This window comes from Cervus elaphus, chromosome 20 (genome assembly GCF_910594005.1).
Source record: "Cervus elaphus chromosome 20, mCerEla1.1, whole genome shotgun sequence".
Taxonomy (NCBI): Eukaryota; Metazoa; Chordata; class Mammalia; order Artiodactyla; family Cervidae; genus Cervus; species Cervus elaphus.
The window spans coordinates 43387034-43413638 of NC_057834.1; the positions used below are offsets into that span (position 1 = coordinate 43387034).

The 26605-nt window shown below is 36.8% G+C and overlaps 1 protein-coding gene and 1 non-coding gene across 2 annotated transcripts in view; both read right to left on the bottom strand.

Annotated features, from left to right (window-relative positions):
• VPS45 (vacuolar protein sorting 45 homolog) overlaps positions 1 to 17675 on the bottom strand; it is a 64821-nt gene extending 47146 nt beyond the window's left edge. Inside the window, exons 1-10 of the mRNA XM_043876849.1 lie at positions 17464 to 17675; positions 16686 to 16820; positions 14380 to 14440; positions 8826 to 8905; positions 7690 to 7758; positions 7431 to 7568; positions 6882 to 6992; positions 3925 to 4059; positions 3380 to 3493; positions 2812 to 2979 (exon numbers count right to left, since the gene is read on the bottom strand). Coding sequence (XP_043732784.1) covers positions 2812 to 2979; positions 3380 to 3493; positions 3925 to 4059; positions 6882 to 6992; positions 7431 to 7568; positions 7690 to 7758; positions 8826 to 8905; positions 14380 to 14440; positions 16686 to 16820; positions 17464 to 17556 — 1104 coding nt within the window. The 5' untranslated portion in view covers positions 17557 to 17675. The remainder of the gene's footprint in view (positions 1 to 2811; positions 2980 to 3379; positions 3494 to 3924; positions 4060 to 6881; positions 6993 to 7430; positions 7569 to 7689; positions 7759 to 8825; positions 8906 to 14379; positions 14441 to 16685; positions 16821 to 17463) is intronic.
• An 8506-nt stretch (positions 17676 to 26181) lies between these two features.
• Positions 26182 to 26288, bottom strand: LOC122678427. Its single transcript, XR_006336101.1, has one exon. It is a non-coding gene; the product is annotated as a U6 spliceosomal RNA (small nuclear RNA).
• Between the last annotated feature and the right edge of the window lie 317 nt (positions 26289 to 26605).

Here is a 26605-nt window from a genome sequence, read left to right on the forward strand (position 1 = left end):
TGATTTTAAAAATAATGTTTACCAAGAGGAAATCTTGGTAAAGATTTTTAAAAAGTAAAAATCAGCAACTATAAATCACAGTAAAGGCTTTAGTATATATAACTAGAGCAACCACAGGTGGGTGAATTTGTTTCTTTCAATTGTATCATATCTTTAAAAAACTACGCTAAAGGACTTCCCTGGCGGTCCAATGGTTAAGAATCTGCCTGCCAATGCAGGGGATGCCAGCTGGATCCCTGGCTGTGGAACTAAGATCCCACACACTGTGCAGCAACTAAGCCCACGCACCACAACTAGAGAGGCCCCGCACCAAGGAAAGATCCCCAGTGCCACGGCTATGACCCAGGCTGTGGCTGTCCTTAGTCGCTCAGTTGTATCCGACTCTTTGCGACCCCATCGACTGCAGCCTGCCAGGCTCCTCTGTCCATGGAATTCTCCAGGCAAGAAGAATACTGGAGTGGGCTGCCATGCCCACCTCCAGGGGATTTTCCCAACCCAGGGATCAAACTGAGGTCTCCCACATTGCAGATGTATTCTTTACTGTCTGAGCTACCAGGGAAGCCCAAGGCAGCCAACAACAAAACCAAACCAAAAATTATGCTAAGAGGAAAGAAACTAACCTTTACAAAGCACCTATCATATGGGAAGCATTTTACATCTCACTGAATCCTGATAACAACCTAAAAGTTTGAAATCATTATCAAACTTTATGATAAGCTTGGGCAAAATAAGTAATTTTCCCAAAGAAATGTTGATACATAGAGACAGGATATAAGCCAAGACAGTCTGGCTGCAAACCCTGTGTTGCTTCCATTATACCATGCTGGCTTTATTTTATAAAGTACAACTGCAAGAGAGAAAGAGACTAGGATTTAGAATATAGGGTCCTATTAGTAAGGAAATGTGCTTCTTATAATAAATGGCTTAGAAACAGCCATTTCCCAAAGGACTCTCATTCCCAAGTTACTTACTGTTGGTGATACCACATTTTGTCACGTCTCAGGAACTTTGGAATTATCTCTGATTTGTTCTCTCTTGTTATCCTTATAGCCAATCTGTCCCTAAATTATTTTTTCCCTTTGATACTGTCTTTCACATTTGTCCTTCTGTACATTTTTACTACTATGAAGAGTTTTTTAAGCCTCCCTGGTTTTAATTTTTTCACCTCCAAAGCAACCTTATTAAATTTCCTAAAATACTACTTTCATCATATCAACTTCTACATAAGACTCTATGCTGGATCTCTTTGCCTATCTCAGCAAATACAAATTCCTCTCACAAGCATCTTCATAAACTAGCTCCTGTTTACCAATTCAATTTTATCTCCTATTTCTCTTCCACACCCACTCTCAACAGGTCATGCTGTTTATTATTTTTTTGCATACTTCTGCATCTTTGCTTTGCTGAAATCCTCCTCCAGATTCCATTCATTATTTACAGTCCATCTAAATATCACCTTCTCTAAGAAACTGTCCCTAATAACCTCAAATCTTACTATAGTCAGTACCACAACTTTGACTTAAACATTAACTTGAAATGCAGCCCAATTGTCTGATTATGTCGCTTTTCTGCTAAAATCCTCTGATAGCTCCTGTCATTTTAAGATTAAAGCCCAATCTCCTTCAGTGGCCATAACCAGGCCTTATGTATCCAGCACTAGCTACATTGAGTTAGTCTCTGTTCCCTTGGTTCTTTTCCTGAACATCTCCATGTCTGCATTCTCTCTGCTGAGAATTTCTTTTCTTGAAAAGTAATATCTTCTTCTCTAAGAAGCCACATCCTTACGGAAAACAGCTGTCCTTCCTCTGTATTTCCATATTCCTTTGTAATACCTCTAGTATAGCACTTATTGCATATATTATAACTCCTAGTTTAAACTTCTTTCTCCCTTATTAATATGTGAACTCTTTGAGGAAGAAGATAGTATTTTATTTATTTTTGTTCCTCTAGATACTCATTGTACTATGCACATGGAGCAGGCATTCACATGATTGTGGAATAAAAAGCAGATGCTCAATAGTATAAACTTCAGTTCAGTTGCTCAGTCACGTCCAACTCTTTGCGACCCTATGGACTGCAGCATGCCAAGCTTCCCTGTCCATCACCAACTCCCAGAGCTTGCTCAAACTCATGTCCATCGAGTTGGTGACGCCAGCATTTTAATAGATGTTGTATCTTTAAATCTTCCTAACAGTCCTGTGAGATACATATCATTATACCTATTTGACAAATAAGGAAAATAGCTAAGAAATTAAGCCAACAGCTCCAGGTCCCAAAGCCAGCAGTGGCATTTCAAACACTAAAATTTAGATCTTCTGATTTTAGTCTAGCATTCTTTCTAGTTGCCTGGGTTGCCCTCCTAAACACTTAGTTAATTGCCTGAACCCTTAGGGACTATACATTTTTTTCTTCTCCTGTGTCTCTTATCATCTATCTGTCTTGTGTGTGTGTTAGTCACTCAGTCATGTCCAGCTCTTTGGAACCCCATGGACTGTAACCCACTAGATTCCTCTGTCCATGGATTTTCCAGGCAATAGTGGAGTGGGTTGCCATTTCCTTTTCCAGGGGCTATCTTCCCCATCCAAAGATAGAACCTGGGTCTCCTGCAGTACAGGCAGATTCTTTATCATCTGAGCCACCAGGGAAGCCCATCTATCTTAAATAATACTAATTTGTGTTCCTGTCTCAACTCCTTGTTAGACTGTAGACTCCATGTTGGTTAAGAAGGATTACTTGCCTTCGTATCGCCTGCTCTGCTTGCCACAGTGGCTTACTACAGTAGGTGCTCATCAAATGGGACTGAATAGGTACCTGGAGAGCACTAGAATGGTCATTCTGACAGGCCAGTTCTTGCTCAACCTCTGAAACCTCCAGCAGATTCCGCTCACTGACCAGCCGAGACAGTTCTCCAACCACTGTCACATGCTTTGACACAGTCCCAGACATCTTCTTGAACTGTGGGTAATTCTCAACAAAGGCCTGCCATGAGAAAAACATCAATTGGGGGTTCTGTTATTTCTTCAGGACAGGCATGTATGAAGAAGAGAAAAAAAAAGGAAGGGATTATTCTTCTGCCCAGACTAAGGCATCTAAAACTTTCAATCACACAGCATTTTGTTATGCTTAAGAAGAGAAGGACTGGTATATGTCAGTAGATTGAGTAATTAAATAGTTCAAATATGACTGAAGAATGGAAAGAAGTTCATGGCTTACTATGAAGTTTTCACTATATTGTTTCCTAAAGAGACATAGAAAATAATCTTGAACCAAACAAAAGGATTTAAGGCAGAAATCAGACCCAGAATATTCCAGAAATGTTGCTTACATGAATAGTTCCAAAGTCTTGCATGTTAGTCATCCATGTACATGTTCAATTTACCTTCATGTCTGCTATTGATTCTAGTTTTTGCTGTTCTTTTGGTTTCTTCTTCTGAAAGTCTTCCATGAGATTCTTTATGTTGCTACCAATCTCAGCAAAGTTCAGGTACATATTCTGTGAAAAAGGAAGTTGGAAACACAGTTCTATCCACTAGGCTGACTTTCAGACAATTTAAAAGAAGTGAAAAAGAACAATGAATACAGTTAGAATTGAAGGGCAAGAAAATTTCATTGTAATTACCAAATCTGGATATTGTCCAGGACACTGGTGATGAATACCACTACTAATCTCACAAAGAGCTACGAACAGGAGGGCAGTAAATAAACTGGGTTCTAATCTTTAAAGTACAAAACTAAGTACAGGATTACTAAGAAAAAAGTATTGTTGAAGGGTTAGAAAAAACTCTTCTGTTTTCCCTTGAGATGCAGTTTATCTATAGGATGTCTCTCTCATCCTTCTACACGAAATCCCGCGCTTGCTCTCATTCTAACAAATCAGGATTAACCTCACACAGAAACATTTAAGAAGAACTTTAAACCACTTACGTTAGCATAGAACTCATCATTTTCAGCAGATAGGACCACCTCTCTCAAATCTTTACTGATTCCCGGAACTCTGGAAAGATCAATCCGATTGTTGTTTATACCCAGTAGTTCATGGACCATGGCCTGGTATGTCCACTAGATAAAGAATAATGACAAAAAAATTAGTAACTGATAATATGTGGAAATATTAATTGGCAGGAAAACAAAAACTGATAATATTCTTAGTAAACTAGTCTTTTTTACATGGAGGTTCTCTATTTAGCTCAAATTTTATTAATATTTTGTTCTATACTAAGCATTATGATTCTCATTTTAATTGGTTAAACATCCAAAAGTCAAAATACTTTTAGATTTCACACTTTTGGAAGAAGGGCAGCCAGATTAATATTCCTGATAAAAAGAAAACAAATTAGATCTATCATTAGCTCCAATTTTTGCCTGTGAATTAAGAGTATATTTTTGGCTTCACAGACAGGGCTATATTGGTGCTGCAGTTATAAGCTGTGCCATTTCCTGTATGCTTCTGTGGTTTTTCTGCAGCATGAGAAGTGTGTTCTTGCAGATCTGAGTAGTGCTATATTTATCCTGGGAACACTAATATTATCAGAAAAAACCTTGTAGGTTCATCAAAACATGCATATTTAGAAAGTTGCTTGTGAATCCATTTTATTTTATATTTTTACTCAATATGCATTGTGAAGAAGGATGGGCTTCCAGTTTTACAAAATGTGAACTTATTTGGTAAAACTGAAAAGGAGAAACCCCAAAATTTGCCTTCTCACCTTTTACGGAGAATAGGTTACTTTAGTAACTATTAGTAATAGTTTTAGACTTTAGTAATAGACTTTTAGTAATAGTCATAGGCCCATTAGAGAAAACAGTATTTTCCAGCAAATTACCCCCTAAATCTAGAGTCTAAAACTAAATATTTATCTATGTATAAGTGTATACATATATAAATAATCTAGATTTGTTATAATAATAGATTATAAAAGTAGGCACTTTATTTCCTAAAATATTTGCCAAGTGAATCCTTGAAAAAACAAGTTTCATTAGAGCATTTAAAATAAGTACAACAAAATGTTTTATGTTTCATACACAGCATCCTGTGCATGCTTTTGCCATTAGCACATACTTCATAATTAAAATGAACTGTTTACTTTCTCTTCATTGGATCATGAACTCTTTGAGAACAGAGACTGTATCTTTTAACCTTTTATCTCCAGTACTTAATACAGTACCTGGTACCTAACAGGTCCTCAGTGAAATTTGTTGAATGAATGATTGCTTTTCTTTGGGAAACAAATTATAGGCAAATATTTTTCTTTCTACTTTTTTACACTGTCAAAATTTCTTTAATTATTACTAAAAGTATATAAAATATATAATATATAAAATGTGTAAAGTTATATTACTTTGAATTTTAAGAATATAAGGCTATTGTATCATAGAGGAGTTGCACTCCACAGTCACAGATTTCCCCTAGCATTAACATTATTATAAGCTGAGCTGCAACTGAAATATAGACTGTGCCTTCTCCTACAAATTTAAAGTCACTATTAATAAAGTGTCTATAAACTGTAAGGCACTGCACTTGAATTCACAGAACCACCATTAGTAAGACATAATCTGCCTTGAAGGGATGTATAACCTAGGAGAATGTGAAAACAAAGATACCACATAGAAAGTGCAGTGTGAGACACGAGAGAAAAAGTTCTACAGTAATTCGAAGGAAAAAAAAAAATCATATCTGACCAAAGAGTAAAAGCTTCAAGGAGATGTTTCAAGTGGTTTTAAAAAGTAAGAATTTTAAGAGGTGAAGATGGGAAGAAAATGTATTCCAAACATTCCAGAGTTCAGATCTAGGTCACAACACGAATAAAATGACGGCAGAGAATAATGAGGCATATCTACACAGTAGTGAACTAAAGGTTTTCTATAAGGTTGAGCCCACATTATGAAGGATCATGGTGGTCAAGTTCAGGAGTCTGTATTTAATCCAGCAGGCAAATGGGAAACAGGTAAGATTTTTAAGTCAGGAGTAATAGGATAAGAGCTGTGAGCTTTAGTAAAAGTAATTTAATAACATTGTATCTGTGAGATACATTATAGTGGAAAGTAATTAAAAGAGGGAAATCAAGTAGATGACTATTTCAGAATTCCTATAACAGAGGGGCCCCCAACCCCTGGGCCGCAGACTGGTAGTGGTCCTTGGCCTGTTAGGAACCAGACTGCACAGCGGGAGGTGAGCCTTGGGTGAGCGAGTATAGCCAAGCTTCATCTGCCACTCCCCATAGATTGCATTACCTGAACACTACCATACAAGGCCAGAACACCACCCCTCTGGCTGCCCTCCCTCCGAGCCCTGTCCGTGGAGAAACTGTCTTCCATGAAACCTGTCCCTGGTGGCAAAAGGGCTGGGGACTACTGCTGTAAAAGATCAGTTACACCAAGATAAGGCAATAAATGGGAAAGAACAGACAGACACTGGAAAAGTAGAATCTACAGAACCTAGTGTGCATGCGTGGTCAGTTGTTTCAGTCATGTATGACTCTTTGTGACCCTGGCTCCTTTGTCCATGGGAGTCTCCATGCAAGAATACTGGAGTGGGTTGCCAGGCCCTCCTCCAGGGATCTTTCCAACCCAGGAAGTGAACCCGTGTCTCCTGCATTGCAGGCAGATTTTTCACTGCTAAGCCATCATGGAAACCAGAGAATCTAGAAGTTGCCTTAATTAGGAATGGTGGCAGAAAGAGACAGGAAGGAAGAGGGAGAAGCAAGAGCTGAAGATGACTGTGGCTAGAACACTGATACCAGAATACTAGGAAATACAAGGCAAAAACAAGAATAGCTGAAAATAAGGAGGCAAATAAATGGACCATGTTCATTTCCACATCTGCATTTTGATGAATACCACTTGAAATCATCCTTCCATTGTGCCAACAAAGGGCTCTGCACCTGGTTTAGCAATGGGGTGATGGCATCATCGCAGCGATCTAAAATAAGTAGCAGTGGAGGAACCTCAGTCCGCCGGAATTCAAACAGTTCATATTCTTTAGTTATCACTTGCTGTGGGTAAGACAGAAAGACGTTTGGTCAACCAATTGGGAGCAGATAGAGATGACATAAATAGAAAATTCATACATAAAAACCGCATTTACAATAGTTTTTTTGCACTTTCACAGGCCTCCCATAAAAGGATTCAAAAGCTTGACAAAATTTTAGTAGCATTCTGTTTAAGGAGTTAGGATTTGAAACTCTTATTTTGCAAGTAGTTTAACTGGATCAAAAGAAGTTAAGTAGCTTGCAAATGTTTCCTGAGTTAAACCTAAGAATCTTAGCTCTAATTTGTTGCCTTGGGTCTTAAAATATAATTCCTACCTCTTTGCCAATAAACCTAACATATCATCTCCTTGGTTTCAGAGAAAATATTCTTTTAGTTTCTGAAAAATGATAAGGAAATGAATGGTCTTGATGTTTTGGAACTGAGGATACAGAATGCCGTACCTTAACACATTCTGCAAGTCTCTTTGCTGCTTCTGATGAAAGCTGATAACGAATCATTGGACATTTCTTCAGAGATAAAAGGAGAGCTGTCAGTCCTTGAGTTGTTCTGGATAGTTGGACTGGATCCCAATTTCGACCCTTTTTGTTAAAAACATACATTCATAGATCATATTTGAATTTTTTCTTACAAGTCCAATTACTTACTGAATTAACTTCCATCTGATAAACAAACAAACAAAAACCTCCCTTCTTTCCATACCTGGCAGCAACCCAAAATATTGAGGGAAAACAAATGTGGATTCACAGCAATGTAATCACCATAAAATTCCTGCAAACAAAGCACCAAGATCAGTCAGTTATTCCACAAACTCCTAACTGTATCAGGCAATAATATTTTTCATATGTGATATAATACTACGTGATACAATCAAATGGAGGAAATGCAGGTATAAAAAAGAAAAATTGATCAATTAACAACTGAGTAACAATAGTCAATGTGAGGGAATTAATAAGACAATTACAGAATAGAAACAAAAATAAATCTTAAAAAAAAACCCCAATCAAAAACAAAAGTTGTATAAGTATACATATCATATTTGAGGAGACTTTTCAATTAGTAAAAATAAAACACTGCTAAAGATATACAGTGTTACACTCAGATGAGTAAGAACATTGCTATCCAGTGTATTCTCATGAGGGAGAATGTGACTTAAAATAGGTCATTCTTTTTTATTAATTTATCACCTAGCACATCCTTCTAAAAATCCAAAACTTGCTTATTTGCTCCCCTGAGGATGATATTCTTCACTGAGGTGATAAATATGTTTAAAACATTTGTGATAAATGTATTCAAGAACACTAAAGGGTTTAAGAAGGAAAAGGTAACATGAAATGTTCTAATGTGAGGTATTCCATATAGCATGTAGCATATTGAAGAGTTTCCAAGTTTTAACCTAATGACCAATCTGCTTCTTCCCAAAGCAAGATAATCACAAACAGAACTTTCACAAACCTCATTCATCCTTTAAGTCTTATTCTTTCCCAATCAGACATAAACTATAACTGCGTGGATGAACATTCTTATAGCATAGCTCATAAGACTACCTTTACAAAACATAACTGGCTCTGACTCCAACACTGTGAAACCCTCCCTACCAATCCAGTACATTCCAATCTCCTTATTCCCACCAACTTCTTTAATTCTATTCCCATTCAATTTGATACCTCTTCCAAACTTTCTATATATATATATATGAGTAGAGTGTGATGCAATGCACATTTATTGTGTCTGATCAATAGCCTCCTTTCTTAAGAGATAGCACTTTCCTTATTTATAGACTCAAATCTTTAGAAAGGGCCAATAAAAGAGATGTGTTAGAGGACCAATATATTTACCTGAACCTCAGCCACAACTTCCTGTTCATCAGCTTCAGCTAATGACTTCACATCACTCTTGCTTATCACATTACTGAAATCTGAAACAGACATCTAAGTTGTGGTTTATTCAGAGGAGATAATTTTTGTTACAAGTAGACACAAGGGGGCCTGACAGGTAAAGTCTAATGAATTAAGTGAAGTTTAGTATATGTGGTACTATACATTGTGGTATAAGTCAAACACCTTCACATTGGAATGAATAGCACAAATATGTTTAAATCTGTAAATTCATAATATTAAAAAAAAAAAGGAACCATCATCATAGGCATTGCAGGATGCCAAGGAACCAAATCATTATATTGAAAAGAGCAAATACTTAGAAAGAAATAAGTATTTGTCCTTTTATATCCCAACTGTACCACCAGATGGACACCTAGTCCCATCACTTCATGGGAAATAGATGGGGAAACAGTGGAAACAGTGTCTGACTTTATTTTTTTTCTTCCCAATTATTTTTATTAGTTGGAGGCTAATTACAATATTGTAGTGGTTTTTGCCATACATTGATACGAATCAGTCATGGATTTACATGTGTTCCCCATCCTGAACCCCCCTCCCACCTCCCTCCCCATCCCATCCCTCTGGGTCATCCCAGTGCACCAGCCCCGAGCACTTGTCTCATGCATCCAACCTGGGCTGGCGATCTATTTCACACTTGACAATACACATGTTTTAATGCTGTTCTCTCAGATCATCCCACCCTCGCCTTCTCCCACAGAGTCCAAAAGTCTGTTCTATACATTGTGTCTCTTTTTCTGTCTTGCATATAGGGTTATCGTTACCATCTTTCTAAATTCTATATATATGCGTTAGTATACTGTATTGGTCTTTATCTTTTTGGCTTACTTCACTCTGTATAATGGGCTCCAGTTTCATCCATCTCATTAGAACTGATTCAAATGAATTCTTTTTAATGGCTGAGTAATATTCCATGCTGTATATGTACCATAGCTTCCTTATCCATTCGTCTGCTGATGGGCATCTAGGTTGCTTCCATGTCCTGGCTATTATAAACACTGCTGCGATGAACACTGGGGTACACGTGTCTCTTTCAGATCTGGTTTCCTCAGTGTGTATGCCCAGGAGTGGGATTGCTGGGTCATATGGCAGTTCTATTTCCAGTTTTTTAAGGAATCTCCACACTGTTCTCCATAGTGGCTGTACTAGTTTGCATTCCCACCAACAGTGTAAGAGGGTTCCCTTTTCTCCACACCCTCTCCAGCATTTATTGCTTGTAGACTTTTGGATAGCAGCCATCCTGACTGGCGTGTAATGGTACCTCATTGAGGTTTTGATTTGCATTTCTCTGATAATGAGTGATGTTGAGCATCTTTTCATGTGTTTGTTAGTGTATGTCTTCTTTGGAGAAATGTCTGTTTAGATCTTTGGCCCATTTTTTGATTGGGTCATTTATTTTTCTGGAATTGAGCTGCAGGAGTTGCTTGTATATTTTTGAGATTAATCCTTTGTCTGTTTCTTCATTTGCTATTATTTTCTCCCATTTTCTCCCATTCTGAAGGCTGTCTTTTCACCTTGGTTATAGTTTTCTTTGCTGTGCAAAAGCTTTTAACTTTAATTAGGTCCCATTTGTTTATTTTTGCTTTTATTTCCAATATTCTGGGAGGTGGGTCATAGAGGATCTTGCTGTGATTTATGTCAGAGAGTGTTTTGCCTATGTTCTCCTCTAGGAGTTTTATAGTTTCTGATCTAGTGGCTGACTTTATTTTTCCTGGGCTCCAAAATCACTGCAGATGGTGACTGCAGCCATGAAATTAAAAGGCACTTACTCCTTGGAAGGAAAGTTATGACCAACCTAGACAGCATATTAAAAAGCAGAGACATTACTTTGCCAACAAAGGTCCGTCTAGTCAAGGCTATGGTTTTTCCGGTAGTCACGTATGGATGTGAGAGTTGGACTATAAAGAAAGCTGAGCACCGAAGAATTGATGCTTTTGAACTGTGGTGTTGGAGAAGACTCTTGAGAGTCCCTTGGACTGCAAGGAGATCCAACCAGTCCATCCTAAAGGAGATTAGTCCTGGGTGTTATTGGAAGGATTGATGTTGAAGCTGAAACTCCAATACTTTGGCCACCTGATGCAAAGAGCTGACTCATTTGAAAAGACCATGATGCTGGGAAAGACTGAGGGCAGGAGGAGAAGGGGACGACAGAGGATGAGATGGTTGGATGGCATCACCGACTCAACGGACATGAGTTTGGGTGGACTCCGGGAGTTGGTGATGGACAGGGAGGCCTGGCGTGCTGCAGTTCATGGGGTCGCAAAGAGTCGGACACAACCGAGTGACTGAACTGAACTGAACTGAACTGTACCATCAGATAACCAAATAGTATTAATAGACGAGGGGAAACTCTTTATAGCAATTTTCTAGCTAAAAAGCAAAGCAGGAATGCTAACGATAGAATTAAAACACCATTTTTTTCCTCCAACTCCTAATGAATCAATGGATGGAACTAAATATTGAGCATTAACCTTTGCTAGTACCACAGTAAGATAATCAACGGAAGCACACAACACTGCTGATGAAATATTCTTGTCAAAAAGAAATCAAATCTGAATTTAATTAAACCTGTGTATCCAAGTACCAATTTATAGGAACTGAAGGACAGAGGAACATTTTAAATTGCAAAGAACATGTTAAACTATCCCATGTGGATGTAATCAGCAAGATTCAGGCTGAAGGACACTAACCGAAGGAGGTGGTTTTGTGGTTTCTTCAATAAATAGCCTGTGTGGGGGTGAAGTTAGAGAGAGGAACTATAGAAGATTAAAGAAATTTCAACAATGTATGTTTCAGTAGCAATGTGTGGACCTTACTATGATCCTAATTCAAACAAACTGAGCAGGAAAAAAAAAGGCATGAAAGAATTTGAAATTTGAGCACTGAATGAATACTTGAATAAACAGAAATTACTTTTCATTGTTTGGATGTACTAATGGTATATTTTAAAAATGAGTCCTTATCATTTAAAGATGCACATGGAAATATTTATGGATGAAATCATACGATCTGTTAGATTTTCTTCAATATAATGTTGATGAGGGAGTAGATAGCAGTACAGCTAAAACAAGATTGGTCATGGTACAGTAAGTGTAGAAACTGGGTGATGGGTACATTGGGATTTATTAGGCTATTCTGTCTACTTTTGTACATATTTGAAAACTTCCACAATAAAGTTTTTTTTAAAGTAAAGGATGGCATACTAAGATAATTAGTATGCCACACAAGATATTTAGTAGACATAAGAATATACAACAATAAAATTATTAAAAAATGACATGAGCAGAAGGCCAGTTTAGTGCTGATATAAATTGTGCTGAAAGTCTATAAAGAATAAAATCATATATACTCATTTTAGTTTATTTCAATTAAATAAAACTGTGAAATTGCTCCACCCAAGACATTTCAACAGTCTATTTTTCCTAGGCTTAGTGCTAACTACTTTAACACATATAACTGTTTTCTTCAACTTCATAGATTCATGGCCTAAATCAATCTCTAGAACCAGAAGAGTAAGTACTAGATTGATTATTCATTATTAATCTTGGCTACTGCATCAGATAACTCTTCAGAGGAAAAAGAAGTCTTTTATCTCTATTCACTTTTTATCTATTCACTTTTTAGCTAAGAGACTTAGCAAAACAGTGATTCTATTAAATGTGCACATAGATTTGGCAGCATGGAGAATCAATCTCTTTCTATAAATGTGTGTGTGTGTGGCTGAATACAAAAGTTTCTATACTTTCCTATCCTAAGTGCCTAGCTTGTAATCAGACTAAAAAATTACTGAATGACTACATACGTATCAGAATGGCTAAAATGAAAACCAGGGACAACACTAAATCCTTGTTCGGATACAAAGAAATTAGATCGCCTGGATATTGCTACTGGAAATGTAAAATGGCACAGTCATTCCAGAAAACATTTAGTAGTTTTTAAAAACATTAAACATGCAGCTACCATATGACCCAGCAATTGATCCCTGGGAATTACGTATTACAGAGAAATAAAGACTTATGTTCACACAAAAACCTGTACACAAATATTTATAACAACTCTATTTGTATTAGCCCAGACTAGAAACAACTCAGATGTCCTTCATTATATGAATAGTTAAACAAATTGTGGTATAGTCATACCATGGAATAAATTAAAAAAAAAAAAATTTTTTTTTAAATCAAGTATTAATACACAACAACCTGGATGAATCATTAGAGAATTATGCTGAATGAAAAAAACAGCCAATTTCAGAAGGTTATATACTGCATGATTCCATTTACATAACATTATTGAAATGACAATTATACAAATGGAAAATAGGTTGGTGGTTGCCAGAGGTTACTGAGGAGGCTGGGATGTGAGGGATCCTAGGAAGATGGAAATGCTTTGCATCCTTACTATATCAATGTCAATATGGTATGATGTGATACCGAACTATAGTTATGTAAGATGCTTCGTTAGGGGACACTGAGTAAACAGTATATGGGATCTATGTATTATCTCTTACAACTGTATGTGAATCTACAATTATCTCAAAAGAAAAAGTTTAATTGAAAATGAAAACCTGTGATTATTAACCGAAAAGAAAACAATGACAAAAACAAAAGTAGGATAATAGATATGAATAAAATTGCCTATTTCTACCTCCTGAGGTTGTTTTAAAGGCTGAATAAAATAATATATGAGAGAGTTTTTATAAAATACAGTGTCTTATCACAAATGTTAATTTTTGGTACCATTATTAAATTGTAATATATCCTGAAAAAAGTATGTATGTCTCAGACTATAGTCTAAACCCAAAAACTCCAAAGCTTTTAAGTAAGCTACATTAATGTTATAAAGATCAATAATGACATCTAGAGGAGAAAAGATGTAACTTCCAAAGCAAAATGTATTAGATAAAAAAAAAACACCATATAAATTGTATGATTAAACAAATCATACAATAAACAAACCTAGTTTATTTCCAGGCCTCCACCTCTCTTTCCCTCCCCAAAAGTGGTGCAAATAGGACACACATATCTGATGACTTTTACTTTCAAGTATTACATAAAGTTGCAAAGAGAAGAAGAATGGTATGTAAAGTAAATCTCTGCTTTTCCAACAAACTCAACTATATCCTCCCTCCAAATAAATAAACTGGCTTCTATGCCTCAGTTCATAAGTGTAAAATAGGAATAAGTATATATACATTTTTTGGCAAAGATGGAATGTGAAAGTTAACTACTTACAACTTTTGACTTATAAAGAAATTTGAAAGGCAAGGTAAAGCTTACATTTTTTTTTTAACCTAAGCAGTCAATGATGAGTGGAAACCACATTCAGCTCTCAGAAACAGAATGTTGGTCCAACACTGGTAATTCTTTGAAAGACAAAACACCCACCAGACTCTTAGAGTGTTGGATTCAATTAATTTACTGATGATATGCAGTACCTAGTAGAACATATTAGCTAGGATTTAGTGATATGATTGAACAGGTGAAAAAATACTTACAAATAAAATATGTACTATATTTAGGTCTTCGGAGCTCCTGAATCAGATAATCCACATTCTCCTAGAAAAGAAAAGAACAAACAAACAAAATGAGGAAAACCACTTAAGTGATGAAGTAATAAATTATGTATCATCCATTGATTTTACTAAGAGTCTACTGTGCTGAGGTCTAGATTAAGTGTGCCTATGTTGGGAAGGGTGAGGACTGGGGATAAAAGAGATACATTAAATATAATGATCAAATCATATGTGATATAGCTGCACTGCTCTGGCCAAATTAGTATTAAAAAATACAAAGTACATAGATGTTGAAATACAACATAAAATAGATAATAATTATGCAAATTTGCCTCAAGTTATTTGTCTGTAAATTTGTATTCATCTGATCAAAATTCTTATTTTTTTGTAGAACGTCAAAATTTGTCTAGTCCTTTAAAAGCCAACATTCAAGAGAAAATATAGTTAATTATATTCACTTGGGTTTTTAACTTATTGGGACCAAAAGTGGCAGAACTACAGTATTTTTGAAGTATTTATAAACAGTAGGCTAAGGCATTTTGTATAATCACATTATTTAAAAATAAAACATGAAATTTAGAAATAAAAAACAACTGATTTTCAAATGGTCAAAACATAATTCCAATTATGTAAGATCATAATGCAGGTTTTATCTACTTTTGAAACTATAACATATGGCTAAATTTCAGTATAAAGTTGATCTCCAAACTATACATGATATAAAATATCATTTTTGAATGTTAAAAAACCATACATTTCCTTACAGAATGAAAAGTAATGTAAGCAATACATATTGCTTGTTAAATGGATAAAAGACCTTAAAAATTGTCATTTAAATTGTAAACCATATTAAAAATTAACTTTAAAAAATTAACTTTAAATGTAATCGTAAGGAAAAATTGTTTCTAAGTACACATTTTAAGCTTGAGAGAACATATACATAAGGCTGTGAAATAGCTTCTCTAATAAAAAAAAGTTTGGCAATGATGGACTAAATTATCTTTAAGACCCCTCTCAGAACCTAAATTTCATGAAACAATTGGAAACTACTATAACAAAAGAATTATACTTGATACATTAATTAACTCAGAATTACTTATTGAGTATCTGCTATGTGGTAGACACTGGGGACACAGTAGTGTGAAAATATGGACATCATCTCTGCTCTCCTGGAACTTACTGCTGGTACATGAGACATATTAATTAATCATACAAATCATATGAGACTTCAACCATGACAAGTAATAGGCCAGAGAAGATGGTGCTATAAGTATTTATAAGAGGGGGGTTTGACCTGGTCAGCAAGGCCAGGAAAGATTTGCTTGAGGGAGTGAAGACTGTCCAGGCAAACAGAGAAACCAGTGCAAAGGTCCTGCGGCATGATGGAATATAGCAGACTGAAAGAATAGTGTGGCTAAGACCAAACGGGGAATGGTTTGAAATGAGGCTATAGAAATAGTAGGAACTAGACCATACATGGCCTTGCAGGCCACACTTAAGAAGGAGTTGTGTGTTTATCATAAAAGCAATGAGAAATCATTCAACGATTTCAAGTGTGGTGAAACGGTCAGATTTGCATCTTGAAAAGTACATAATGTACAAGCACTGGAATTAAGAACATGAATATAAATCAAGAGAATATACAAAATAAGACAAATAGTAAAGGATTTTTAAAGGAGGATTCAAGTTAGATTTCGAAGATAATGGACGAAAACTGACAGAAGGCTAAAGAACCTTTAATTAGGAGAAAAGAATAAACAGGGCAGGAGTGAGCATGTAGAAGGATCATACAAAGGCCTATTTGGCGGCAGTGGAGGAGCAGAGACAGGACATACAAGCCTGAAAACATAAGCGCAGACCAGGACAGCTAGAGGAGAGCTCTGAGGGCTACTAAATATGTCAGGGAAGTAAAATTGAGCCATTAAAGATTCCTAAACATAGATATGAATAAAATGATAAAGACTCAAAACACTGACATAAGTATGTAAGATTAAATGGTAATGGTGTTCAGTGTGATAGGTGTGGAGTTTCATTCAGAATAAAGAGGTGTGGGTCTCAGGGCAGTTAGTGGCTTTGCAAGTAGCTGAGAACCTACATAACATCTTGAAGGAAATCTAGCTGTGAGGAGTGACTGAGATATGAAAAGGAGGAAAGTCATGGTTATAACTGATAAGCCAGTATAATTATGATGCCACAAATGATAATAGAAATTTATTTTGTCTTCATAATACTTCCAGATCATAGTGTGCCGTATTTGCCTAAGCAGATGGCAGCTGTTTATGTACTACCTTGGTAGGTCGAAGAAAACAAATTGCTTTCAGGTGTTTCATGATCTCTCGATTTTGAGAATCAATGCGTTCAAAAAGGTACACTTCCTTCTGGAGAATTTCCGATTGTGTGTATACCATACTCACTATGCCAGTCTGTAAAGAAAAAAATTAACTAATATTATGCTAGTCCAAAATAATAAAAACAAGCAGCAATACCTAAGAGTTAAAAAAAATTTTTTTTCATTAATACTATACTTACTGGGATAACTTAAATACTAACATATGTAATAACATTTACTGAGCATCTAAAATAATAAGTAATGTACCAGAATGAAATGCTCTCTCCGAACACGGACAACCCATAAATTGACAAATAAAAAGTTTCCCACCACCTTAAGTTTTTTTTTTTAATTTTGTGACCGATAAATAATAACCTGTCATCTCAGTTTGAGCTCTAATAGCTTTACTTTAAAAACACAACGCTGAGTGGAAATAACAGGACCATCCCAAAGTCTTCCCAGTGGTCTGTCTTATATATCATTTCTTGGCAGAGGCATTTAGAAAAGGATTTCTGATTTCAGTCAATTGTTTTGGGTACAAGAAGACTCTCTGGCAGTAGTGAGAATCATTCAGACTGAAAACCATCTAGGCAAGCTTTATAAAGCCTTTCAGTTCCATGATGAACTTACAAATCTTGAATTAAATGCTAAACCCTACAGTGGCATGGGACCAGTTACTGCAAAGGAGGAGGGTTCCCCCCGTCCCCCCCCCAAACACTGAGCAAAAGCAAACTCACCGTCTCTTTATCCATGAGAAGCACTTTCATGCCAGGTCCGCTGTCCTCTATCATTTTGGAAATGTATTGCTTTACAGCAAAAACCACGTTCATGGTGGCGAATTGACAGGTTAGCCCTAAAGCTCTTCCCACCCCCCGTTTTTCTTGCTAAATTAACCCCCGTCCTTTTGGCCGGGTCTCAGCAACTTCCTCCCCGGCCAGCTCTGGCTTCCGGAAGTCCGGGCAGCAGTGGTCACGGGAGTTGTAGTTCCGCTACGCGGTCCGGGGAACCCAGCTTCCCGACTGGATGCAAGAATTCAGCAGAGACACCCAGCCAATCCCGGACGTGATTCTCGATCCACCTCCAGCCCGGAGGTTTTTGAGGCTTCGATGCTCAGACCCCTCCCCGTCCTTAGCCTCGAGGCCTGGCCGCGGCTTGCCACCCCTCCTGCTGGCTTGGGGAGAAGGTGGCGCCTCGCGGTGTGGAGGAATTGGCCTAAGGCTGGCTCGGATGCACGCACGGCAGAGCTTCGCCGTGGTCGCTCTTTGCCATTAACGCTTTCTTGGGTGGTAGTGAAGGATGAAGGGAAGGGAGGAGGCTTTATGTTCCCCGCAGATGCCCGGCACTTGGAGGGACAGCGTTTGGTAATATCTGCTAAATAGCTCCCGACATTCGTCTTCCGCAGCTTCTTTGGGTCATTAACAAGGCGAGGACACTGCCCTGCAAAGTGAGGCCTGAAATGATTTTCCGAAGACTGAGGGGCATCGGAAGTTGAACACGTTTGTTGAACAAACGAACAAAAGGAACAGGATTTTCTGGGAGAGGTCTCAGGTCCCCTAGCAGAGCCTGGAGCTGTGGTCTGCCGCTGGAACTCGCAGACTGTGGGTCCAGCGGAGCCAGGAACCTTCCAGTTTTGGGGGCCCTGGGTTTTTGGACTCCGTGGGCTTCAACTCGCCCCGGATACCGGGGACCTGCGATGCTGAAACTGCGGGCAGGAGCAGTGAACAGGGTCAAAAATGGGTAGGGATCATGTACTTGGTTGGGCTAATGCAAAGAAGCGCTGGGATTTTAAGGAAAAACTCAAAAATTTTGTTTGAGAAATGACAAAAACTTAACAGAAAGAATCTTAAAGTCATCAACTTCCAAAAGTCTGCATTTGTGTTTATACCCTGCGAGTCTTCTCTTCATCATGCCATTTTTCGAAAAGGAGGGTAAATATTAGTTTTCTGCACCTTTGCGCTGGGGAATTGTAAAATCAGGAACATAACAAGAAACAACTGCAAGAAATCAGTGACTGTAATTGCTTGTAAATATTTCTACCAAAAAAGTAACCAGTGTTTATTGGGCTCACAGTTTAATCAATACATTCAACATCACCAAATCATTATTCTTTCATTCTATTGTGTGAAGTGTACAGTTAAAACTACACCCGGAGCACGCTAACATGAATCTGGCTGTTAAGCTTATTTTATAAAACTTTGTATACAATTTTCAAATCCTTTACAGATCAGAAACCGCTTGAAATACCATAGGTTTTTGTCCCCTCTGAAGTTTCTTTCCTTTTCAGCTTTTCTACCGCATAAATAAAACTTCCCTTTTGGCGTTCTTTTCTATTTTTGAGGTACATTTTGCAAGAAAAATTATATTAAAGTGAAAATATGAATCTTTAAATGGATACAAATGAGAAAAATCTTAATATCTAAAAATTCTGTTCTTTTTTAAAATGTTATTTGAATTTTTAGATATAATAAATATTTTACTTAAAGTATAATACAATTTAAAATATAGAAAACAGCAAACAATTGTTAATGAAAGAAGTAACTGCAGATCTTGTAAGTTATCAATAGTTGAAAATTCTCTCATGTCATTGGTTTTTGTTTTTTCTTATCTACAATTTGGGCTTCCTTGGTGGCTCATTGGTAAAGAATCCGCATACATGTGCAGGAGCTGTAGGTTCAATCCTTGGTCCAGGAAGATCCCCTGGAGGAGGAAATGGCAACCCACACCAGTATTCTTGCCTGGAAAATCCCACGGACAGAGGAGCCTAGCAGACTACAGTTCACCAGGTCACAAAGAGTCAGACACAACTTAGCAATTGGACAACAATAGCAACCTATAATTTGAATTTCAATGTGGTTTTAAGATTGTTTTCCATTTTATTCATTTTTCAGAAGAAACAGGGAGAGAAAGGCTTGTCTATGAACTTTGTGCTTTTTTTAGACAATTGTCAACATGGACACTGCATCCTTTTAAGTATTTAGACAATTATAACATTTTAGAGGGGGAGGAATATGCCTATTTTGACAAGACTTACTGACTCATTCCATTGCTCATGAAATTCCACTGATGTCACTGGCAGTGTTATTTTATATGTGGCTAAGATACAGTATTTAATAGAATGTAAACATTTTATGCAAGATATATATTTAGTGGATGTCGTGATGATCCTGAAATTTGGCAGCCTATTTTGAAGAAAACTAAAAAAGCCATTTTAACTGTCTCTAGATTAAGAACTTCTTTTGTATTCCCATCCCTCTAAAAATAGGACTGAAAGGAATGATCAAGTCTCCAGCATAAGCCCAGTGACTTGTTTTGTTGTAGGCAAGACATGGCAAATCCAGAAGCTAATATGAAGTACCTTGTGTGTGGACTAAGTTGCTTCAGTCCTCTCTGATTCGTCGCAACCCTAGCGACTGTAGCCCACCAGACTCTTCTGTCCATGGGATTTCCCAGGCAAGAATACTGGAGTGGATTGCCATGTCCTTCTCCAGGGGATCTTCCCCACTGAGGGATCGAACCCGTGTTTCTTGTATCTCATGCATTGGCAGGTAGGTTCTTTACCACTTGCGCCACCTGGGAAGCCCATGAAGTACCTTACTTCTATTTTAGCAATTGAGGGTGTAAATAAACCATAATAAGACATTTTTAATGATAAAAACTTCAAATTTGAAAAATAAATGCAACAGTCTTCAAATATAAATGATTATGTTAATTATAAACTTTCTGATGCAGTTATTTGAAATTTTTTTTTTTGCTAGATTCAAGGAATCAGAGCTTTAATGGTGGAAAACAGAACATCAAAAAATATGGTGTTTACAGATGTAAAGAATGGACTTTTGGACTCAGTGGGAGAAGGAGAAGGTGGGATGATTTGAGAGAATAGCATTGAAACATATATATTACCATATGTAAAATAGACAGCCAGTGGGAGTTTGATGTATGACGCAGGGCACCCAAAGCCAGTGCTCTGTGACACCTGGGGGGGCGGGCAGGAAAGTGGGAGGGGGCTTCAGGATGGGGGGGACACGTATACCTGTGGTCAGTTCGTATTGATGTATGGCAAAAACCGTCACAATATCATAAAGTATTCTCCAATTAAAATAAATTTTTAGAAACTTAAATATGGTGTTTATATGTGTACATTTTGTTTAGACTTGTAAATATGTGTGTAAATGAAATAATCAAGAATGATTACATGTGCTTCAGCTTCTTACAAAGTGTGTATTAGCTGAAGTTTAACTGCCCATTTTATATTTAATCAAAATCATGATTTTCCTCCATAAGAACTCAAAGTTTGATATAAAACAAAGGGTATGTAAATAAGTTCAGTGTAATTATGATAACAATATGGCCAACTCTTAGTCATCTTAGATTAGTAATTATTTACCATTCTTGTTGCTGTGTATTAACATACATCTGCCTAGGAGGAAAGTAAAGATAGAAGTCAATGAAACTCAAATTAATTAGATTTTCTTCTTGTTAGCAATTGAAAAAAATATTTAGAAAAAGAATGACAGTGTTGCTTGTGTCAGACAACCCATCCTTATACAATATTTTTAACCTTTGTAACCATTTACTCATCTGATAAGTGTTGGTAATATAATCAACCTCAGGAAATAGTGAGAATTAAATGAAATAATGTGCAGGAAAAAAACTGTGCCTGGTACATAGTAAAGACTCAATAAATATCAGCTTTAATTATTTGAAATCAAAAGATACACATACCTTTTATTTTTTGCTTATGGCATATTTCAGTTTCCTTGGTTAATAATATTTAAAAATAGAATGGATTTCAGAAGTTGTAAACTATAGCTTCCAAATATAATTTCCATAATAACTGTATCTTGCATTACTATATAATAATAGAAATATTAATGGGAATATTTGGGCTGTTTCATCATAAATTTCTTTAAAGGGTACAGTTTTCATGAAGACAGAACAGTAAAAATGCTTCAAGTGATTTTAGAGACTTAGTGCCTACCTTGTCACAAATCAAGCAGAATTTGTTAAGTTTTTGTCACAGTTGGTAGTTTAGTAGCAAACTTTATGGCAGCAAAAGTATTGAAGAGCTTTAAATCATTAAGTAAAAATTTTTTTAATGGAAGGTTCTGTCTGCACATTCAGTAATTACAGTGATTCTACCCTTCTGGCAGTGATGTTAACTTTGATTACTTTGTTTAGGTGGTGTCTGCTGGTTTCTCCACTGTAAATTTACTAATTTTTCTCCTTATATTTAATAAATACCATATAGAGAGATGCCTCGATTAGTTGCAAATATCCTATTCTTATCATTTACCTGTTAATTTTAACAGGTAATCCATCAACAGGAATCTGTTGATGGTTCTTGCTTGCAAAAGTTGGTGTTTACCTAATGGTAATTATTTTCCTCATTCCTTCTACAGTTATTTGGAATTCTTCTGTAAAAAAGCCATCCTTTCCCCTCATTTATTTATACAATCATTTATTTATGTCAGACTCATGGATATTTAGAGAATTGTCACTTTTCAGTAATAGATATATATAGAAGTTGAGAGCACTGACTCTGGAATCAGACAGCCTGGATTTGAGTCTGCTGTTGACTAGTTGCAGGACAGTGGTAAGTTACATAAGTGATTAGTGACTCAGTTTCCCCATTTGTTAAATGGAGAAAATAACACCTGTATCAGGTTATTGTGAGAATTAAGTGAGATGATACATGTAGTCTTTAGCCTAGCTTTAACTATTTTTTCTTAGTGAAAGTTTTATATTGTGCTTAGTTTTTTTAAAAAAACATTCACTTATTTATGGTTGCAAGCAGCTTTCTCTAGTTGCAGCGAGTGGGGTCAACTCTTCTTTGCCTTGCACGGGCTTCTCATTGTGGTGGCTTCTCTGTGGAGCACAGGCTCAAGGCGCAGGGGCTTCAGTAGTTGTCTCACACAGGCTCAGTAGTTGCAGCTCCAGGGCTCTAGAGTGCTGACTCAGTAGTTGGCTTAGTTGCCCTGGTATGTGGGATTTTCCCAGACCAAGGATCAAACCTGTGCCCCCTCCATTGGCAGGCGGATTCCTACCACCAGGGAAACCCTATACTGTGCTTAGTTTTACTGTTTGTTTCCCCACGTACAAACTGAATTAAAAAAAAAAAAATTGTTACATGCTTGCCCTCCCTGAGAAATTATTAAAATTCACAAAATAAATTTTAAGTGCTTTGTAATGTTAGCGAGATGTTTTCTAAGTTCTTATTTCTAAAAAGAAAAAGATTACACTAGAAATTGCTAAGATTCTTTTGATGACCATGATTCTGTTCTTGGGCTGCTTTTGTTAGAAATGTTCAGTTCAGTCGCTCAGTGATGTCCAACTCTTTGCGACCCCATGAACCGCAGCACGCCAGGCCTCCCTGTCCATCACCAGCTCCTGGAGTTTACCCAAACTCATGTCCATTGAGTCAGTGATGCCATCCAACCATCTCATCCTCTGCCATCCCCTTCTCCTCCTCCCTTCAATCTTTCCCAACATCAGGGTCTTTTTAAATGAGTCAGCTCTTTGCATCAGGTGGCCAAAATATTGGAGTTACAGCTTCAACATCAGTCCTTCCAATGAACACTCAGGACTGATCGCCTTTGGATGGACTGGTTGGATCTCCTTGCAGTCCAAGGGACCCTCAAGAGTCTTCTCCAACACCACAGTTCAAAAGCATCAATTCTTTGGCTCTCAGCTTTCTGTAGAGGACCGTAAAATGCAATGAATTATTTTTAAATTTTAAATATTTCAAGAGAATAGGCAAAGCATATGAACTAAGTACCAGAAAATGCGTGTTCTTACGAATCCTCAATTTTCTAAGTGGTAAAGGGGTCTTAATTACATTTTTATACTGAAATAATTCCTTTAGAAATGGCTAATTACTGATTTAATAAGCAACTCATCAGAATCACTTATTTTTCTTTACTAGAGAGGATAATGTTGAAAAAATAAAATAGAAAATATTTTGTTTACATATCTTTCCATTTGAAGCAAGTGAAATTTAATGTAGGATGCTATTATTTAAGATTTCTCTTAACATTAATAAATAAAAACAACCACCTTTTACCGAGCATTTACTATACGCTGAGTCCTTTGTGCATATTTCGGTTAACTTGCACAACTTTGCTTTGAGGTGGCCTTTATCTCCGTATTACAGATAAACTGAAGTTCACAGGAGTTGAATAACCTTTCCCAAGGTAACACAGAAAGCAAACTGAGAGAAGCTTGTCTTTTTCAATGCACATCTTACCCTGTATTTCTTTTTTCACATCCTTTTTAAAAAAGTAGATTGCCGTTTCTTTGAGGTTAAAGAACTGTTTTCCCCACCCTTTCACCTAGTCAGTGTCCTGTACACAGTGATACCCAATAAATATTTAATGTTGGTGATACACATTACTGGGTGAACTGCTACAGTGGCATGTTAAATAAAGTATAGACTTTTATGTAGACAGAACAAACAAAGAGATCAATATACTTATCTAGGTGATCCATGCCAACAATTATATTGAACTATGTGAAGTAAATTCTGGGGAAAAGAGCCTGGATTTTCTTTCCAATTCCCAGTAAATTAGAGAAATGTAAGACCTGAACATTCTGGTGCCCTTGTAAAGTGACATTTGTTTTTTCTGACAATATGCTAGCAGTGATTAAAGAGAAGATTAATTTCATAAAGTGTTAAGAATTTACTTGAAAAGCATCAGCTTAAAAAAAAAAAAAAGTATTTCATTTAGTGTAGAGTTATATTTTTACAGCTTCCAGCCAGAGGGCGCCCTTGAACCACTAAGAAGGTATGAATAACACTAGGATCTTTGTAACTGGGCGCTGGTTCTCTGAGTAATGGTTACACCAATGAAGGAAAACGCATCATTTTGGCCAGAATAGATCATGAAATGCTTTAATGTTGAGTTTAATCTGTTTTGGCTTTAAATCATACTGAACTGTTGCATGAATCTATTGCTTTATAATTTTTTTCATTTGGGGAAGAACTAGACAGAACTAATAGCTATAAAGTTTAAATAAACAGGCATTCAATTTGGAAAGTTATTTTAGTATAAAGTCTAAAATTTGAAGGGTGAGAATCCGATTATAATTTCTACTCATATCTGATTGCAATTGACAGTGCGTACGTGCGTGCTAAGTTGCTCGGTCGTGTCTGACTCTGTGCGACCCCATGGACAGTGGCCGCCAGGCTCCGATGTCCATGGGATTCTCCAGGCAAGAATACTGGAGTGGGTTGCCATTTCTTCCTCCAGGGCAATTGACAGTAGATGTGTCAATATACACATGTGTGTTTTATGCCATGTGTTGAGTACTTTTCATGCAATTGAATACAGCATATTGATTCTATTATTCTTTTTTTGTTGGGCCACAGGGCTTGCAGGATCTTAATTCCCCAACCGGGGATTGAATCTATACCCTTGGCAGTGAAAGCCCAGAGTCCTAACTACTAGATCACCAGGGTATTTTGTTACCCTCCTTTGGAAAATGAGAAAATTGAAGCTTAGAGAGATTAAGAAGATTTCTGGTAGAAAGTGACAAAACTGGGATTTGAACCTGGAGATGTGAACACCAAAATCTATGTTTATACCAGAACACTGTACTGCAAATGACAACTCCTTCCATTCATGACAGGAAATATGCAAATAACAGTGAAATTGTTTTTTTCCTTTAATTTCCAGTTACTATTGAAATATCCAGACTCACCACAACTTAATTTAGGCATAATGTTGAGAAATAAGACTTTTATTTCCTGGTGATGTAGTAATTTAAACTCAGCTACTCTAGAATTCCTGGTCAGAGGAACTCTCAAGTTTAGAGAGTACCATGATAGAATGAAAAGAATAATGAATTCGGAGCCAAGTCATCTGATTTATAGCATACTTCATTACTAATATTTTTTTCTTCATTTAAAAAAATTAATTAATTTATTTTTTCATTTATTTATATTAGTTGGAGGCTAATTACTTTACAATATTGTAGTGGTTTTTGCCATACATTGATATGAATCAGCCATGGATTTACACGTGTTCCCCATCCTGAACCCCCCTCCCACCTCCCTCCCCATCCCATCCCTCTAGGTCATCCTAGTGCCCCAGCCCTGAGCACTTGTCTCATGCATCAAACCTGGACTGGTGATCTGTTTCACAATTGATAATACACATGTTTCAATGCTATTCTCTCAGATCATCCCCCTCTCGCCTTCTCCCACAGAGTCCAAAAGTCTGTTCTATATACCTGTGACTCTTTTTCTGTCTTGCATATAGGGTTATCCTTACCATCTTTCTAAATTCCATATATATGCTTTAGTATACTGTATTGGTGTTTTTCTTTCTGGCTTACTTCACTCTGTATAATGGGCTCCAGTTTCATCCACCTCATTAGAACTGATTCAAATGCATTCTTTTTAATGGCTGAGTAATATTCCATTGTGTATATGTACCACAGCTTTCTTATCCATTTGTAAAAATATGGAACGCTTCACGAATTTGCGTGTCATCCTTGTGCAGGGGCCATGCTAATCTTCTCTGTATCGTTCCAATTTTAGTATATGTGCTGCCAAAGTGAGCACCATTATTAATATTTAGATGTGTTTCAGAGATGATTTAAGCTCACTAGACCTCTGTCTTTCAAATGAAGGAAACGGACTAGGAAAACTTCAATTTGCATATGGAAACCATTGTTTTATATCTTCATATTAAACATCTTACTTAATTCTTGGGAGCAGTGTACTCATAGAAATCTAACAGGGTCATGCATTTGCTTAACACTGGTATGGAGCCCCCAAAATGGCTCTGCATAGGCATCTAATTCTCAACACTGGTTACTAGAGGGTTTGTAGCGTGTATTCATTCTTTCGACAAGCATTTATTGGATACCTACTATGTG